General features: G+C 41.7%; 1 protein-coding gene across 1 annotated transcript; it reads right to left on the reverse strand.

Moving 5' to 3' along the window:
- Positions 1–4,275: 4,275 nt before the first annotated feature.
- Positions 4,276–14,672, reverse strand: LOC138395130 (HLA class II histocompatibility antigen, DR beta 3 chain-like). Its single transcript, XM_069487630.1, has 6 exons — positions 14,533–14,672; positions 7,847–8,116; positions 6,113–6,397; positions 5,330–5,440; positions 4,907–4,930; positions 4,276–4,605 (listed from the first exon to the last, which is right to left on the reverse strand). The coding sequence occupies exons 1-6, from the start codon at positions 14,630–14,632 to the stop codon at positions 4,592–4,594; spliced, it is 804 nt and encodes a 267-aa protein (XP_069343731.1). The 5' UTR covers positions 14,633–14,672; the 3' UTR covers positions 4,276–4,591.
- Positions 14,673–19,689: the final 5,017 nt, after the last annotated feature.

Below are 19,689 nucleotides of genomic sequence, written 5' to 3' on the forward strand. Positions count from 1 at the left end.
AACCACCATCCATTCACAATCTTTTTAAATTTAATTTCATTTTTTGTTACGTCTTTTTTTTAGTTTCAAAATATTACAGGGGTACAAATGTTTTTGGTTACATTGATCACTTTTGTTATGCTTGAGTCAGGGTTATAAGTGTGCCCATCACCCAGATACAATGAACACATTGTACCCGTTAGGTGGGTGGTTGCCCATCCTCTTCTCCCCCCTTTCCCCTGCTTGATTTCCACTGAGTTTTACTTCCCTCTGTGCACACATGTGTTAGTTCTAATTTAATAATGAGTACATGCAGTGTTTGTTTTTTCATCCTTTAGACACTTCATTTAAGATAATGGTCTCCAGTCCCATCCAAATTTTTTCAAAAGGCCTTAATTCATCCTTCCTCGTGGCTGAGTGGTATTCCATAGTATACATATACCACATTTTGTTAATCCACTCATGAATTGATGGGCACTTGGGTTCATTCCACATCTTTGCAACTGTGAATTGTCCTGTAGTAAACATTCGAGTGCAGGTGTCTTTTTCATAAAATGACTTTTTTCTTTTGGGTAAATACCCAGTAGTAGGATTGCTGAATCAAATGGTAGGTCTAGTTTTAATTCTTTGAGGACTCTCCATACTGTTTTCCATAGAGGTTGTGATAATTTGCAATCTTAATAACAGTATATGAGAGAATCTATTCCCATAGAATCTTCTAAATCCTTGATTTAAAAACAATGACATTTCCTGATTTGGGGGGAGAAATAGTTCATCACATTGCTATTGAATTTGCATTTTTCTGATTATCAGTGAGTTTGAGCAAACATTTCATATTTATTGATTATTGGGATATTTTCTTCTGTAAATAGTCTGTATCATTTGCCCAATTTTCTGTTGGGTTTTTTAAAATTTATTAATTGATTTTTGGACACTTTTACATAATAAGAAAGTTTTGTATGTTCCAAAGTTTTCTTGGGCTTCACAAATTTCTTTTAATTTTGTTATTTTCTCCATGCAAAGAAATTTATAATTCTATTCAATTTTTTTCTCTGTGTCTTCTGGATTTTATGTCTTGCTTAGAAAATCTTAGTTTTTTTTTAGGAATTATTTTATTAGGTTTATTAAGGCATAATTTACATATCACAAAATTCACTCATTGTGTAAAATTCAATGATTTTAGCAAATTAACATATTTGTGCAACTACCACCACAATACAGTTTTAAAACATTTCTATCACCTCCAGAATTGCTCTATTTACAGTTAGTTAATTCCTGCCCTTATCCCAAGCCCTAGACACCCACTGATCTTCTGTCTATGTGTATAAATTTACCTTTTATAGACATTTCAGATAAATGAAATCATATGACATATAATCTTTTGTGTCTGGTTTCTTTCACTTAGGGTAACATTTTTGAAGTTTACCAGTTTTATAGCATTTATCATCATTTTGTCCCTTTTCTTCTCTTTTATTATTTGTATAAATTTATGGGGTACAAGTATATTTTTGTTACATACATAGATTGCATATAGTGGTGAAGTCAGGGCTTTTAGAGTATCCATAATCCAAATAATGTGCATTGCACCTTTTTTTTTTTTTTTCTGAGATAGAGTCTCACTCTGTCACCCAGGCTAGAGTGCTGTGGCGTCAGCCTAGCTCACAGCAACCTCAAACTCCTGGGCTCAAGCGATTCTCCTGCCGGCTAATTTTTTTCTATGTTTTTAGTTGTCCAGCTAATTTCTTTCTATTTTTTAGTAGAGATGGAGTCTCGCTCTTGTTTAAGCTGGTCTTGAACTCCTGACCTCAAGTAATCCTCCTGCCTTGGCCTCCCAGAGTGGTAGGATTACAGGCGTGAGCCACTGCGCCTGGCCCACTGTACTTTTTAAGTAATCTTTCATCATCCCAGAGTACAAGGGATGAGCCTTGCCCTGGGAAAACCACCTTCATGATCATGGCATCTCCCCTGCCAGGTAAGTATACTTTTGTTTCTTCTTACTGGTGAATAGTATTACATTGTATGGACATAGCACATTTGTTTATCCATTTACTAATGGAGGGATGTTTGGATTGTTTCCAGTTTGGGGCTATGTGGCTAATGCTGCTCTGTCCATTTGTACACGTATCTTTGTGACAATGTTTCCACTTCTTTTTGGTAGATTCCAAGGAGTGAAATTGCTGGATCACATGACAAATGTATATTACACTTTTTAAGAAATTGCCTAAGTATTGTCCAAAGTACTTTTAACATTATACACTCCCACCAGCAAGGCTTAGAAAAATCTATTTATCTTCTAACATAATTATGATGATGATAGTAACAAAAATAATAACACTTGTTTTATTAATTTTATACTTTCTTTCTATGTTTCAATTTTATTCATCAGGGATCCATTTTGTAAAAGCCCTGGAAAATATATTTTCGTCATAAAACTACATAACCGCATACTGTATTAAATCCTAAAAACAAGCATTTTTCTGATTTTTTTATCGTAATTTGGTTAATGGCTGTCATTTAATATTCAATATGCTTTTTTTTTTTTTTTTTTTGAGACAGGGTCTCACTCTGCTGCCAGGACTAGAGTGCCGTAGTGTCAGCCTAGCTCACAGCAACCTCAAACTCCTGGGCTCAAGCGATCCTCCTGTCTCAGCCGCCCGAGTAGCTGGGACTACAGGCATGTGCCACCATGCCTGGCTAATATTTTCTATATATTTTTAGTTGTCCAGCTAATTTATTTCTATTTTTAGTAGAGACGGGGGTCTCGCTCTTGCTCAGGCTGGTCTCGAACTCCTGACCTCGAGCGATCCTCCCGCCTTGGCCTCCAAGAGTGCTAGGATTACAGGCGTGAGCCACCGCGCCCGGTCTCAATATGCTTTTTAAGAAAGACTCAAAACCTTGAATTGAGGATGCCTATCAAGAATCCATAGGCCTTCATGAGGAAAATAACTAAAATACTAACAATCAAATAGTACCAGAAATTATCGTTTCCCTACCCTAAAGTCATTCTCTCCTACCCCAACTGACATTTTTCTTTTGAAAAAGATATGCTTTTGCCCCTTGTCTTCCCATGTGCGTCAGGCCCACTCCACAAAGCTTGGATCATGGTTTGTCTGAGCCCACACTGTGATCCCATGGTCTGTCCAATGTGTGAGGAAGTGGGTCTAATGGGAACAATCTGGGAAAAGCTTAGTTGCTCTTTTTAAAAGCACACAGGAAGAAACAGTTTCCTTTTCTTGCCTTTGGAAGATGTGAGAATATGAAACCTATTTCTCCAGGTGTCCTTCCACTACCTCAGGAAAGCTGACCTGCTGTGTACTAGAGAGATGAGCTATCAAGTTCCAGGATCGTGGTGATGCCCCTGGCCTGCTGACTTGAGCTCTACCTGCTGTGTGAAATAATGAGTGAAGAAAAACAAAGCCAGATAGACTGGCTTTCCTGCTACTCGCCGCAGAAGGCATCTTCATTGAGATAGTCATTCCATACGTTTTAATTCTGCCTTGTAATTTCACACCATGGGTCTCATGTAAAATGAGAAAAATCATTTCTTCATCTCAGGGAAAAAGCAAGAGTATAGTCACAACCCTGGGATCAAACAGAACAGACATGACTATCAGCTTATTCAATTCCTATAGGATAACGTGCTTTGCACATATAATACATAATTAAAAATAAAGTATACACAAAATGAACCTTTAATTTGATTGAAAATAAGATAATAGTTGTCTCTGACAGTGCAAAAATTGTGTTCAATAATTATTAATGTGAAATAAACTTCTGAATTGGTTACCTGCTTTTCAGATTTGACTTAAATTTGAAACTGACTTTTCAGATGGAACAAAGTAGCAGGACCCTTCATCTTCGTAATCAGCTTCCTTGTCTTGCTCTGAAATCTATCCAACTGCTTTACAATAGTATATTATTGAGGTCTACAGAATTTAGAACTATATACTCATACTTTCTAGCTTGCTTCTCAGCATATACTGTTGTCAAGTTTGTTTCAATTGTTTTAGTCTGTTTCCAGTTTTTATGTATTGCCTTTGTAAACTTTTGACTTAAATTTTTAAATTTTTTTATAATTGATAAAAATTATACAGTATATTTATGGTGTACATCACGATGTTTGGATGTATGTCTACACTGTGGAATGGCTGAATCAAACTCTTTAACATATGCGTGACCTCACAAACTTATCATGTGTAAATGAAAACCACTATTGTATTGGGATGTGATCTTCTCTTTCTCTTTTCTATTTCTTGTCCTTGAAGCTGTATGAAGCACATGATTTTTCACTCCATGTTTATGTGAGAAAAATTTAATAAAGGAATTCAGCACAAGGTGAGTTCAGAGGCACAGGAGGCAGTAAGGGTTGGGTACAAAGGGGACTAGGAAAGAATGGACCTAGGTGCTGAGTCAACACTGGGACATACAGGCCAAGGGCAAGGGCTGAGGAAGCCATCAGGGAGGACATTTTCTGCAGGGTCAGTGAACCAGGAGCGAACAAGGTCCTGAGAAGGCACTCTCTCTCTCTGTGTAGGAATAAGCCAAGCAGGAAATCTCTTCATGCTGCGAAGCTGGGACAGAAGTTTCTTCCTTGAGTGTCAACATCTTCACCTCAGCTCAGGAGTCCTGCAGAAAACAGAGAAGAGTGTTGTTTTCAGACTTAACTCTATCCACAGCTCTTCTCCCCTCTTTCAGGGCCCCACGTGAGAGGACTGCAGGAAGAAGAAAAAATATCACGTCTTCCTGAGCCAGTGCTACTGCAGAGCACAGGCTTTTACTACTCGGAGAGAAGACGCTTTACTGGAAATGCCTGATCAGAAATTTGGATCCCAACTGTTTCCCATTACTTCTGTCTTGTGTCTTGCCACCTTTGCCATTGTTCTAGAGAAACTGGATCTGTCTCTCAAAGACGATGAAAAGGCATTACCTGTTGGCTGAAGTCCAGTGTGTCCTGGGAAAGAGGGAAAATATATACTTAAAAGATGTGAAATCAAATCTGTCCCCAAATACAATGTCCCCAGGCCCAGATCTCCCACATGAGATTTCTCTGACACCTCGACCCACACCAGAAGGGGCAGAGAGCGAGCAGAAACTGAGAGCATGTGACCCAGGCAGCTCTGTCACACAAATCCAGTGGAATTTCAGTAGCCTTATGCGGGCCATAAGCCCTTACGCTTTGACATAGTAACCAGGGATTGTTGATTTGGGGATTTCCGGGAAATTTGAGGTCAACTGGGGAAAGAAGGCTTTACACAGGGCCACGGACACACGGAGAACTAGCCTCAGCACAGCCATGTTTCCTCCTCCAGGAAAGCATATGGAGAGACTCAGTCACCAGCAGGTTCCTTACCTTTCTGATTCCTGAAGTAGACGAACAGCCCGACCCCAAGGAAGAGCAGACCCAGAACAAAGCCCCCGACTCCACTCAGCATCTTGCTCTGTGCAGATTCAGACTGTGCTCCTGAGAGAAGAAGCCAGGTTTAGTGATTTTTATCCCAATCCAACTTCTCTAATTGACACCCTGTGATTCAGAGCTTTGACAATGGGGGAAGAAGTTTGCCTTGGAAGCACCAAATTAATTGGCCATTTCTGGAAGAGGTTTTAAAATCACACTTAGGAGCTACAAGGTCCAGGCATTGAACCCACTCATTACTGCCCTGACATACAGCAGGACTTGAACATCTGACAAACAAAAAGCCTGGAAGTCAGTGAGGTTAAGTAGCTTGTCTAGAGTGACAGAGCTAATAAAAGGCAGAGATGAGATTGGAGCCCCCTCCCATGAGGAAGGCCCCTACATCGCTTCTCTTCTCAGATCTCAACGTACAACTCAGAGCAACAGCAATGGGGACCCCAGTGGCAGGGCCTGGAGCCCAGGGCCAAAGGGGTGATCATGACCTTTGACATCATGAAAGCTTCAAAACAGGGACAGCCTCTTTTCTGCCTGATTGCCTCCCCAGGGGGTATAAGTGTTTCTAGAAACTACCACAGGGCTACCCCAGTAACCTGTGCTGAAGGAGAGGAAAACATGGAGCAAATGAAAATATGATGTGGGAGAGGAGAAACCAGACCCTCAGGGATAAGAAAAGTCCCCTTCTTGGTGGGTGAGAAATGTATGAGGTTAGAGGCTGCTCACTCCATTCCACTGTGAGAGGGCTCATGCGGCTTGGGTGCTCCACTTGGCAGGTGTAAACCTCTCCACTCTGAGGAACTATTTCAAGCATCACCAGGGTCTGGAAGGTCCAGTCTCCATTCTGGATCAGGCCTGTGGAGGAGACCACCGCAGCCTCCTCTTCCCGGCCATTCCGGAGCCACTTGACTTCAATGTTGCCGGGATAGAAATCATTCACAGAGCAGACCAGGAGGTTGTGGTGCTGCAGGGGCTGAGTCTTTGCAGGATACACGGTCACCTTAGGCTCAACTAGGAGGAAAAAGACAGAGGGAACAAGTGAGGAAGACAGAGTAAGTCTCCTGGTTGGCTGTCCTGCCTCCCTCCAAATCCAGGCTCCGTCTCAGGCAAGCCTCCACTCCAGCAAAGCCAGCCATACAGCCAACAGTGTAGGGTCATGAGTATTGAATTTAATCCTTGCAGCAGGGACCTATTAGATTTGAGAGATGTTGAGGAAAATTGTGTTTGTTTTTTTTTCATAGCTTGAAACTGCTATTTATCATGGAGTTGAAGTGTTTGAAAATCTTTGCAAAGCATATATTGTATTCATTAACAGTGTGATTTCTGGAGCCAGGCTGCCTGGTTTGGATCCAGGCTCCTATTGGTTGACACTGGGGGAGTTTTTCAATTGCTCTGTGCCTCATCTTTCTCATCTATAATGGAAGATAATAATACTAGTTTATCTCATGGGATTATGTGAGGATTAATGTACCTAAAATACATGAAACTATGACTACACGTAGCCTTCAATTTCTGTTAGCTACTTATCCTTGTTTACCCTGAGAGAAAAGTACGATTCAAAGCTGTATGGATAGATTGGGGGACAGAGCAGGGTGCCTGGGGGTACAGAGTATGAAGCTTTAGGAATGCTACCTCCAGGCGCTCACACCTTAGACCACCACAGAAACGGCTCTGCCATGGGAAGGAAGAACAGAAAGAAGTTTCTCTAACTCTATGAGTTGAGTCTCTAGAAAAGCATGAGTCCTGAAGGAGAGAGAAAGGAGGAAGGAAAGTCATTCATTTTAAAAAGTTCTTATATTTACAATGAGCTGATCAATCTGTCTCCATTGCAAAACAAGCATAATTATTATTAGAGCTATCATTTTCAAGTCTAGATTAATACATACCTACTTAAATACTGTTAGCATTGTTATAAAAATAGTAACACTATGTTAACAAATTGTAATTAAAAAAGCTAGTTTCACAATCATTTTCACTACATAAAAATATATACAGTGAGGAAAAAGATTGCAAAAAATGTAGACCTGAAAGAAGCCTCAGAAAGGTCGGAAGTGCCTCAGAGGTCTCCTCACTTCCCCTAAACTCACTCTAATACTTTCTCTGAATGAAATGCTTAGGCAAACACACACTACACTCATTTCAGAGGTGTCAGGATCACGAAGGGCGTGCGCCGGGGACCGTCGGTGACTAGACCAGCCTCCTCACACTGCCCCAAACCGCAACCACAGGCACCGCGCGTCCCTTGCCCGCATCTCTGAGGGCCCGCGGCAGTCAAGGTCCCCTCCGCCCGGCGCCCCGCACCGCCGCCGCCTCCCTGCCATCGCCTCCGCCACGGCGGCCACCGAGGACAGCCGACCCCTCCCGCGACGGTCACGCACCGTCCCCGGCAACACTCTCACCGGCGCCTCGTAACTTCCACTGGCTCACAGTCCTCGTGTTTCTCTCTCCCAGCCCGCTCACCTCGCCGCTGCACGGTGAAGCTCTCGCCGACCCCGTAGTTGTGTCTGCAGTACGTGTCCACCGCGGCCCGCTTCCGCTCCAGGCGGTCCTTCAGGCTGTTGAAGTTCTCGGCGCTCCGCCGGCCCAGCTCCGTCACCGCCCGGTACTCCCCCACGTCGCTGTCGAAGCGCACGTACTCCTCCCGGTTGTAGAAGTATCTCTCCAGGAACCGCACCCGCTCCGTCCCGTTGTAGAAATGACACTCAGACTTAGCCTGCTCCAGGAAACGTGCTGTGGGGACGCGAAGGATCCGGTCACGCGCGGCCTCCCGGCAGACACCGACGGCGACGCCCACGGTCCGGGGCGCCCTGGGCGGGGCGCGGGGACAGGCGTGGCGCCCCCCTCCCCCACACAGCGCAGCCCCCGCGGGCTCCTCTCCCCGCTGCCTGGACCGAGGGCGGCCGCGGGCCGGGAACCCTCCGAGCCGAGCCGCTGGGGACCCGCGAGCCTTTGCCGCAAACCGCCGCCTCGCGCGGCCTCCCCGCACCCGCTCCTACCGGCCCCTGAACTCCACCCACCGCGTTCGTCCCTAAATGCCGCCTTCCGCCGCCGGGATCCAAACTGGGGAGCGCGACCCTCCCTCCGCTGGAGGAGCTTTTAAAGTGCAGTGAAGGTGACGCACACAGAACGCACAGGGGACTGAGACATGCAGAAAGAGAAGTGCGGCCTTCTCTAACAGGATAGTAGGATGATCTGAGGGTTCGATTTGTTCCAGGTGGGAACCCGAAAAGTATGTCTAGGACAGAATGTGGTTAATGCAAAACTCAGGCTTGTAAAGCAATAGCCGCAGGAGTCTGGGGAGTCCCGGACTTTGTAGATCTGACCGAGGGCTGCAGCCGGCATTCCTCCCCCTCCCTCCCTGACAGAGACCAAGGCTGTCCCTCCCTAGCTCTCCTGATAAGGACGACGCCACAGCAGAAGGATGGATGTGACAGGGACAAAAGGGTTGTAGGAGTTGGTTGGTTGAAGAAGAATTTACTACAAACAGCTGTTTTGCCGTCCTCTGCCATACGCGAACTGCAGCAGGAAGCAGTTCTTCACCTGCCAGTGTGGCCCAGAAACAAAGAACTGAACAGGGCAGGTGGGAGGGGGTCGGCTATCCCCGTCTATAAAAACCCTCACTTAACCCCCTTCTGTGCTGACTGACTCTCTTTTCGGACTCAGCCCACCCGCACCCGGGTGAATAAACCGGCAGTGTTGCTCCCACACAGCCTGTGTGTGAAATCTGTCCTTTGGGTCATTCACCCTGTCACTGAGTTACATTAGGGAGCCAGCGAAGGGCTCTCTGAAAAGTGCAGTTAAGATGTGACGTGAGAGGTTAAGCTGGTGTGGGCAGGGGACAGAGTGGAGCATGTGTGTCTATGCCTGGACGAGAAGGGGGGCACATTTCAGGTAAAGGTAAAACCACACCCAAAAGCTTGAAAGAATGGATAAACTTCTGCAAGAAACCAGAAGGAAGTTCACTGAAGCACAGAGTGAGGGGAGGGAAGGTGTAAGATTAGGCTGGAGAAATCCCAGAAAGTCAGGCACTTAAAAGCCTTGTGTGTGGTGTTAGGATTTTGGATTATACTAAATGCAATGGGAAACTACCAAAGAAGTTTAAGGAGATTATAACTATGATCACAATATAGGTCCACAAATCCTTTTTTTGCCTTTTAAATCCAGAAAGCCCAGAAATGCAGTTGTTTTTTAATCTGGTGCCAAAATTCATTTGGCAAATCTGATCTGAAGAGTTAAGGGGTCCAAGGTGTTTCAGAGTCTTATTGGTGACATGTACCCCTGCAGTTTGAATATATATAAACATACGTGTGTAAATATGCACATATATACTGTGGGGGGAGGAGGCAGGGAGGGAGGGAAGATGAACTATTCCTGGGTGAGAACCACTGGTGTAAACCATCTGAAAAATCTGTGGTGAAAAAGCCACTATTCATCATAGAGTAGCTGAGAACTACATTAAAAAATCAACCAACATTATATCTGTTGAAAATCTTTGTCCTACATACATGTTTAGGAATCCAGTCCCAGGGCAGAGATATTTTTCTAGCAAAGTAAATTTATTCAGAACCAAAGTGTATTGATTTCTTTGCTTTGCCCATCAGACACCAAGTCATATAATTTATCTTTCACATCATCTTCCATCTTAGTTTCTCTGCCACTGGCCCACTGCTTATCTACAGTGATAAACTACAGCCGCAGCCATTTAATTCCTGTTCAATGCCCCAACTAATTCATTTTCTAACTTTCAGACTCTTATTCCCAACAATACAAGTGGGCATCAAATTAACAGCGCTGGCCAGATGGAGACCTCTTATTTCTGTAGTCAAGTCCCCTCAGAAGGGGAGAGACTAAGAAGATGACATTCTCATATAAACTTCAAAGCCTCCTTTTGCCTTGTAAGAGGAGTGCACTCTGGATCAGACAAGGTCTATCTTATTATTCACAAATTCTCTAAGTACCTTCTTCACAGATGAGAAAGTTAAAAAATAAAAATGTGTGAAGTTACTGTCACTGTAGCTTACATGGCTAGCACTGTAGTCCATGCTTATGTGCCCAACTTAGAGTTGCCAGATTTAGCAAATAAAAAGTACAGGATGCTCATAAATTTAGATTTCAAATAAATTGTTGTTGTTTATCCAGATTTCACTGGGCATCTTGTATTTTACTTGACAATCCTTGCCCAACTTGCTAATAAGACCTCAGAAAAAGAAGGGATTTAATAATACCTTGTGTTCTTCAACACATACCCATGATAGCCAGCACATAGTGTGAACCTATATGGAACTTTCAAATACAAAATGAGTTTCTCTTGTATATTGGAACGAGCAGCCCTTGCGTCTTTCCCCCATCCTGAGACACACCTTGGCACACATGAACATCAGAAATTCTATCAGTAATTCAGAGCCAATCTAGTCATTATTCACTAATGGTGGTTGGAATCTCAGGCTCTAGAATCAGAAAATATGAATTTAAACATGACCTATTCTATTTGGGTTAATTTTTAACAAGCATGAGACTTTTTTCTTCATCTATAAAGTGGTTTTAATAATAGCATATTTGTCACAAGATTACTGTTAAGTGTAAAATTAAGTAGTGACTCTTCTTAGTGCTGATCACATAATGAACACTCAAATATATTTGCATGTTAATTTGTATAACCCCTGTAAATGCAAGCTTGTATTATCTTTCTATCCCTTAACTCCTAAAACAAATAATATCTTCATCATGATTTGGGAATTGTCTTTTCTTAATTTTATCAGTAATTAAAATTTTGAACACACAAGTACCAAAACACTGGTTTATGTATAATAATGCAATATACCTAAACCTAACACAAAAAGAATATGCTGACATAGAAAAGAGGAACTTTCTATACACTCAGATTTATACTGCAATCTCGTTTCTAGCACTAATGTGACACTGGATAAGTTAATTGTATCCTTTGAATTTTAGATTCCATAAGAAGTATATGTTTTAAATGCTGCAGATATGAAAGGCTAGTTATTAGCATTGCATACTGAAATGTATAGGCCTGGTACATACTCACTACAGAATGTTACAATGCTCCATGCTGCTAGAGACCAACTTTGTTCACTCCCTTCTCATCACCTAGTGTAATATTTGATATATTCTTTTTTAAAAGGCATTTCCAAATATTCTGTAAATATCTCATATATTCTAAGTCACTAATAAATATTGGCAGTATGAGTTAATGACCTTTTGCATAACTAGTCACCAGTGTATACAAGGACCCCCTAGTGCGTCCTTGCTAATGCCTGAACATCTCTCTCAAGTCCTGTTGCTTCTCTTCAGCCTGTTTACTCTTTTCCTTAGGTCCAGCTGGCTCCCTGACCCCAGAGCACAGTCCTTCCCTGAGGCCCACTACTCAAAAGAGCCAACCATAATCCAGCCCTCACTTCTGCTTGCTCTTCGAATGGTCCAATCCAGTTTCCAGCCTGGGTACTGCACTGACTCAGATGTCAAGTCCACCAACGCCAGTGCTCACTTCTGTCTCACGTTCTCACTTCACCTGCCTCTTAGTGGCCACCCCCTCCAACCTTGAAAAAAGTCTATTTTCCTTGACTTTCATGAGTCATGTTTTCTTGGTTTTTCTGCAACATCACCGGGGCTCCTTCTCAGTCCCCTTTGCTGGCCCTCGGCCCTCTTCTCTTTTTCTACACACGGTCTATCTCCCTATGTAACCTCTTCTACTTCCCTGGAATTTAACACAGTACATGTGTCGGCGATGCCAACATAAATACCTCCAGCCCTGGCCTCACCTTGAACTCCAATGTCTTATATTCAACTGACTTCCTGATGGCTTCATATAAATAACAAAAAATCACCTCAAACTTACCTTAAACAAACCTTTATTTCTAACCACCCACTTCAAATTGTTTCCTCCCACATTCTTCCCTATCTCCATAAACAGCACCACTATCCACCTGTTTATCAAGACAAAATTCTAAGGAATAAGCTTGATTTCCTACTCCCCTTAGATTTAACCCATTAACAGGTTATGCAAGAACATATTTCAAATATGTTCACTTCACCTTTATCACTGCTGCACTAAATGAAGCCACAAGCCTGTCTTCCCTGGACAATATTGCTGCGCTCCTAAATGGTCTCCCTGACTCTACTCATGAACCCCAACTATCCAATCTCCACATAGTAGCTAGAATTATTTTTTAATTGAATGTAAATTGACACTCCTTGTAACATTCCAGTAGCTTCCCATATCTATTTAAATAAAATTCAGATTTCTTACCTGGGCCATCAGGGCCCAATTTGATGAGTCTCCTGGCTTCCTGTCCACCTTGCCTCATCTCATGCCACTGCACCCCTTTGCTCACTACACGTCAGCCACTCTAGCTTTCTTTCTCTCCCTTAGACACAGCACATGTCTTCCTACACCTTGACCTTTCCCCTGTTCCATCCCCCTGGAACACTTGTCGCTTAGATCTTCCCATAGCTGTCTGTCATTATTCTTGTCTCAGCTAAACGTCACTTTCTCAGGGAGAACTCACTAACCATGTGAACTGAAGTTGGATAAATCCCATTCTCTCTGTCCCATCACCTCACTGTTTATCATATCATTTTCTGTCTTCTCTGATATTAGGTATGTTACATGAGAGCAAGGACCTTTTCTATCTGATTCAAATAGAATTCTCTGAGCCTAGAACAGAGCCTAGTACATAATAGTTGCTCACAAAAATATTTGTGATCTAAATGAATAAACTAGGGTTCTGGGAATTGATCACTGAGGGGATCTTGGAAAGCAAGAAGGGGCTCAAGCTCCAACACTCTTTTATTCTGATGACACACTATAGCCCTTCCACTCCCTGTGAGTAATGCAGGCAAACTTCCTCTTTCTCCTCCTTCTAGTGGAAGAAAGAGTCACAGGAAAGCAAATGGTGATTTTAGGAAACGGAAATTTTCATCAAGTTTCATCTCTTTTGATGGATCTCATTGTGCTGAGGGTTTGTGCAAGCTTCAGGGCTTTTCAGTAATGATGATGACATAGCTGGGGAAAAATACAGAGGAACTGGAGGTAGAGGTACCCAGACATGGCTAATTAAGGAAAACAAGGCATGATGAATGAAACTGAATTTATGAGATTTAGAACAAGACCCCACTAGAACAATGAGCTTGCTTAACTTGCTTACTGGCTTTCGGCCCTATCGGATGATAACAACCTTCACATTTTCTCTGTAATCCCACTCAAGGTATATGGTTTGAACCACATGAAATTGCTCATATTTGGCTATTTTTGACTTACCAACATAGAATTTTATATAATTTATTTTACACTAGTTGAATCCCTTTTTGTGAGCTTAGACAGGAGAATATGGTATGTAGAGGAGAAACTAATATAGAAAGGTTCAAAGTAGGTTCATGATGAACACTAACCTGTCCAGGTTTTCAGAGGATGCCCTAAGTCCTTTAAGGAACCAAAGAACACAGCACAGATGCTCCTTGTCTAAAGTGTCATTCCAAGTACGAAGGATCTCTGCCTCAGCTCCAGGCTGCTTTCCCCAGGAGAAAGAGAGAGAACTAACCCCAACTCCTGTCAGAGAACCTCTAGTATGGGGATACGGGCTTTATGAACATTGGCATTTAGGGGGAAAAGAAAGAAGACGATGAGAGAGGCCTTTTGATACATCCTCACACATTAGGGAGAGACACTGACACCACAGATCCTGTTGAGGACATAACACAGGATCCTCTAGAAGAGACCCTTTGAATTCCTTTTGACTCCCCATAAAATTTTCAGAGAAACCTTCCTTTTTCTGGCATAACTCAACATAGCAAAGGGAAGTGCTGTAAGGGGAATTTATTTTAACATCATTATTTCTAAATCCTCTCAAGACCCTGAGGAAATGTGACACAAATCTGGAGAGGTTTTACTGAAGGAGATGTGAGAAGAAACATTCTATACGGAGGGCTGATACACAGGGCTCATAGAGAGGGCAAGTAGCCAGGCTTCTTTTATTGCAGAAATAATTTGGGATCCATATAATAAAGATAGGTGATCCCTGAAGAAAATGTCACAATTTTTTAAGGGACGTAACCTGGACATAGAGAGAAAGTTAACTCTCTTTCTCCCCCCGCCCCCCAATAACCCAGCATCCAAACTGTGCACTTACGTCGGGTGTCCCTACCCAAGGCCAGGGGAGGGCTCAGCATCATCAGTATCACTGTCAGAGCTGCCGTCCAGGAGCCTCCAGGGAACCACAGGCACACCATGCTGGAGAACAGGAAAGGACAGGCGCTAGAGGAGCAGGCACGTCTCACTCAATAAGAACTATGTCCCTCCTCCACCCACATCTCAAATAATAGGAACCAAGGTATTCATAGCTTTGCTCCTTGATTGGGTAATCTTAGCGTAGGAGAACCAATCGGTATCAGAGGTGAACCGCATCATTAGTTGCTGGTCAGAGATTCCCTATGAAGGTCCTCTTCTGAAACTTCGATTTTCCCTCATTAAAGGATTGTTTTAATTTGGTACTTTAAAGGTTTAATCCAGTTGCACCTGAAACACTTTAATTGGGCCCCTATTGTGAGCCAGCTCTGTGGCTGGTCAGTGATGTGTTCACAGGTTTGAGCCTTGTGGAAACATTCATCTCCCACTTTAAGATGAGCTGATCAGACAAGTGTGTGTGAGAGCTTGTCTAGGAGAAAGGGGACGGAGGGGACATGACTGCAAGTCAGGAGACCTTTAATCTGGTCCTTCTTGCACCATAATTTAGTGTCGTAGACTTGGGAAAATGACTTAACCTCTCACAGTTGAAATGGAGGCACTGTGGTCTTTCAGATATTTCAATACTGGAAAATGCTGTGATTCTGCAGACACCTCAAGAAACAGCATCCCCTGGTAACTGATGACATGACAGAATTATGGCTGTTAATTGGAGAGTATAATCAGTACCTCTTTACAGGTAGGGAAATCTCTGGTAAACTAAAGGAAAGTGAAAGTTAGTTAATAATTTAATCTGAGTAAAAGTTTTTCAAGTCTGTCTCCTGAGGCTGTCACCAAGTTTAGTGGCACCTCCAGAACACACACAGGCAAGGGTCTTAGAGGAGCCCATCTATGTGGAATGGAGGGTCTCGAAGGTGCCTTTGAACCTAACAATAGAAATAGTATCTCACTTACTTTGGAAAAATGTATTTCTATTAATGCAGAAAGTTCAAAAATTTCTTGAAGAGATTGGGTAAGAGTCACTATTGCTCCCAGATTTGAGAATAAACTATGTCCCTACATCCCAGTGACAATTCAGACTATTGGCAGCTGTGCAACTGCAACCAGGAGAAGATCACATTTAATTTGACAAACATAAAATAAATTTACTCAGAAACTAACTAATTGTGATAATCTAGGAAAGCCAAGCTAAGGTTCTCCTTAGTACCATAGGATAAAAGAGTGGCAAAGATAAGTAATTCTATATCAAGAGCATACTGAAATAATAAAGAAAATACTTTCAATACTTATACATATAAATTTGACATATAATTTATAAATCATACAAATTAATTTTTATAAAGAATGTTCAAACGCTATCGACTAAATTCTGTATGTTGTAACATTTATGGTAAGAAAGATGTCTTAGTGTGTTTGTGCTGCTATAACAAAATATCATAGACTGGGTAATTTATAAAGAACAGAAATTTATTTCTCACAGTTCTGGAGGCTGGAAAGTCCAAGATCAAGGTGCTGGAAGGTTCAATGTCTGGTGAGTGGACATTATCTGCTTCTAAGATGGCACCTTTCTGCTGTATCCTCTTGAAGGGAGGAATGCTGTGTCCTCCTCACATGGCAGCAGGCAGAAGGGCAAGAGACTAAAGGCTGTGTGAAGGCTTTATTATAAGGGCCTTGATTCCATTCATGAGGGAGGAGTCCTCATGACCTAATCACCTCTTAAAGTCCTCTCCTCTTTATACTACCACTTGAACTTTGGAGGGGACACATTCAAAGCATATGCTTCTTTGCAAAGAAGATGTGTGATTCTTTAAATATTATATATCTCACAATTTTCTTCAATATTAATTCAATATAAAGATAGCTCAGGTAAAACAATGTAGCAACCATCACCAAATCATCAATCCCATAGGTCAGGTAATCTCTAGGCTGAACTTCTTCACTGAAAGAAGAGAACAATCCTCTCCATCTTTGCCATGTGTGAGAAAGATCAAATAAAAGCTTATTTCCTCAGGAAAGTCGGTCCTGAAGGCAATTGGTTCTACCACCTAGAAAAAGTACCTAGCAGTTGGCTTACTTTCCCTCCAGTTAAAATTCTTTTAACTGTCAAAAAAAAAAAAAAAATTCTTTTAACTGTCAACATTTCCTTCGATGCTATTGCTGATGTTAATTGCAATATCATTAATCTGGACTATGGTTTTTTTCACCTATGGTTTTATAGCCACTTAACTTCAGATGGTCAGAAACAAACTTGCTGGGCTCCCATATGGACAATTTGCTGGAGTGTTTACCTAGATAGCCTTCTAAGGGTACCTCTAGTTGTTCTGTCAGTTAGTTAAAGACAGAGTCACTGCCATGATAAGGATTTAAACTGTCAAGAGAGTTGAAAAATTCTAGATGGATTCAAGGATGTTCAAGTGGGTCATGAAATGTTGGGAGAAATTTGTGGCATGCAGGAATCTTTGGAACACCTCTGACAGATCACTGTTACAGTATCACCTATGAATTCTGAATATAAAACTTCTCGTGAACTTCTTATAAAGTGAAGAAATAAACTCTACACGTTTCCTTATACCATGGCACTATCTACGTCAGTTGATGGGGGGAGGGGCTTCTTCAACTTCTGAATGTCATTCTTTGATTCAGCTTATCTATGTTATCTCATATTTTCACAGTAGCAGATGTGGCAAATATGAAAAAAAAAAAAACAGCCATTAAATTCAAAGGTAATTTTGTTACCAGTAACCATTAAAGCACCATCCCCAAACAGGAGCCATGAGCCATCCCAGTGGCATGAAAAGCCTGCTATATAGATATTCTACAGCCACATACAACCACCATCCCATAGAAGGTACAGAATTCCACCATGGTAACCATCTGCTAGTAACAGGTCAATTGTCCTTCTAGCAAAAATTGAACCTGTACCTCAGCCAGCCAGCCAGATGGTACCGCAAGGTACCGAAGAGGATGAGGAATGCTTCATGAGCACTGATATTGCTCTTCTGAAAATAGCTTCCAGAACTGATGAAACACCAATTCTTATATTTAAGAAGCTCAAAATATCCCAAGCAGTATAAATAAAAAGGAAAACACGCTGGAAATACCATGGTAAAACTATGAAATACCTAACTAAGACAAAGAGAATATCTTAAAAGCAATCAGAGGGAGAGAAATGCAGATTATTTTTAAAGAATGAAACTTAAACTGATGACTTTTCAGCAGCAATAATAGAAGCCAGAAATAGTGCAGTGAGAATTTCAATATGGTCAATGAAAATAGCTGCCCACTTGGAATTTTGTGCCCAGTGATTATATCTTTCAAGAATGGGGAAAACATTTTAAGATGAACAAAAATCAAGATTATTTGCCACCAAGAGATTTTAATGAAGAAAATTCTAAAGGATGTACTTTAGTCGGAACAAGAGTGACCTCAGATGGAAATTCTAGGATGAAATGAGAAATGAAGAACAAACAAAGTGGTCAATATGTGGGTCATTCTAAAATGTATCAACTTATAAATACGTTGACTTATAAAATAGTACTAAGATTATTCCATGGAGTTTTAAAAATAATATGTAATTAGTATAATGATATAGCAATTATACTATTATATAATTAAATATTGTTAATATATTATTAAACAATAATATGTAAATTGATGGTAGATATAAGGTATTAAAGCATTCTAAGATTCTATGCTATGCAAGAGTTGGGTAAAGATATTGATTCAATTTGGACTTAAGTATATATGTTGTCATTTCTAGAGTGACCACCAAAAACAGAAACAGTATAGAACTCCTGAAATTGAAAAAGAAAATAAGGAAGTTATTAACATTTACCTCACTCAACTATAGTTATCCCTGTCTGCATTGTACATCTCTGTGGCTCACTCCCTTAATGATAAATACTGCCACCAACAAAAAAAAAAAATCAAATAACTTGAACCAATCTAAATACCAATTGTAAGACAGAAGCTTACAAACATAACACATCTCTTATTGTTTCATTCTTTTACTTTTGCCGAAGGGTCTCTACACTCAAAAAAAATGAATACATATGCATACTATAAGTTTTATGCCCTATTAGAATTTATGATTTGCTCTTTGGAGAATAAAATGGTAGAATGTTAAGTTAGAAAAATATAAAAGATTACCAAAATTTTTGTAATTGTGACTGACTACCTCAATACCAAAAAACAAAATTAAATTAGGAGAAGGGGTGGAGCAAAATGGCTGAATAGAAAACTCCAGAGATTGATCTCCACACAAACACCAAATTCAACAACTATCCATGCAAGCAAGCATCTTCAGAAGAACCCAAAATCAGATGAGCAATCATACCACCTGCTTTTAACATTACAGCAAGAAAAGAGGCACAGAAGAGGGCAGAAAAGACAGTTTTGCTTTGCCCACACCACCCCGCCCCCATCCCCAGGCAGTGCCCCACCAGCACACCAAGTGGAGAGAGAACCGGTGTGCTGGGGGGAGGGAGGCGTGAAGTGATTGTGGGGCTTAGCACTGAAACTCAGGGCCACCCTGGCCCAGGAGGACACAGCACAGGGCAGAATTCTGCTGGTAGCCATGATGTAGAAAGCATTTAGACCAGCCCAGCCAGAGGAAAATCTCCTTCTTGAAACCTGAGTTCTGACTAGCCAGCCCCACCACCAGCTGACACAGAGCAGCCTGTGAAACCATTTTTATAAATCAGAAAAAAGGGATGTAAGGCAAAAATTGTGGTAAGGGTCTAGCTAAAAATAAGGCACAAGCCTAATTAAAATAATGATAATAATTAGTCACTGTCCTCCTGTTTACTTCTCTATAATTGCCACTCTGGAGCCACACAGCTGGTGGTCATAGAGATTCTTCGCTGACTCCATAGATGATATCACCTTTGAAAACTAGGGGTAGGTTATGAGATATCTTCCAGATCCTGAATTCCAGTGGAATGGCTGACCCACCCAGACCAGCAGCCCATACCAAGGAACTGACTCAACTGGCCTTGTAACCCCCACCCAAGAACCTGGTCAGCAAAGAAGACAATTTCTACAACCCTATGGTTCCACCCTGAACCCAGCCAATTAGCAGACTCAATTGCCTATGCCAAACTGT

Source organism: Eulemur rufifrons, chromosome 15 (genome assembly GCF_041146395.1).
Source record: "Eulemur rufifrons isolate Redbay chromosome 15, OSU_ERuf_1, whole genome shotgun sequence".
NCBI lineage: Eukaryota > Metazoa > Chordata > Mammalia > Primates > Lemuridae > Eulemur > Eulemur rufifrons.

Bases quoted from the DNA above. Each gene is read 5' to 3' on its own strand.
- LOC138395130 (XM_069487630.1), bottom strand. From the start codon at position 14,632: ATGGTGTGCCTGTGGTTCCCTGGAGGCTCCTGGACGGCAGCTCTGACA. The intron at 6,398-7,846 runs GTGAGCGGGCTG...TTTTCCTCCTAG, and splicing joins CTTCACCGTGCAGCGGCGAG to TTGAGCCTAAGGTGACCGTG. The intron at 4,931-5,329 runs GTAAGGAACCTG...CCTCTTTCCCAG, and splicing joins CTACTTCAGGAATCAGAAAG to GACACACTGGACTTCAGCCA.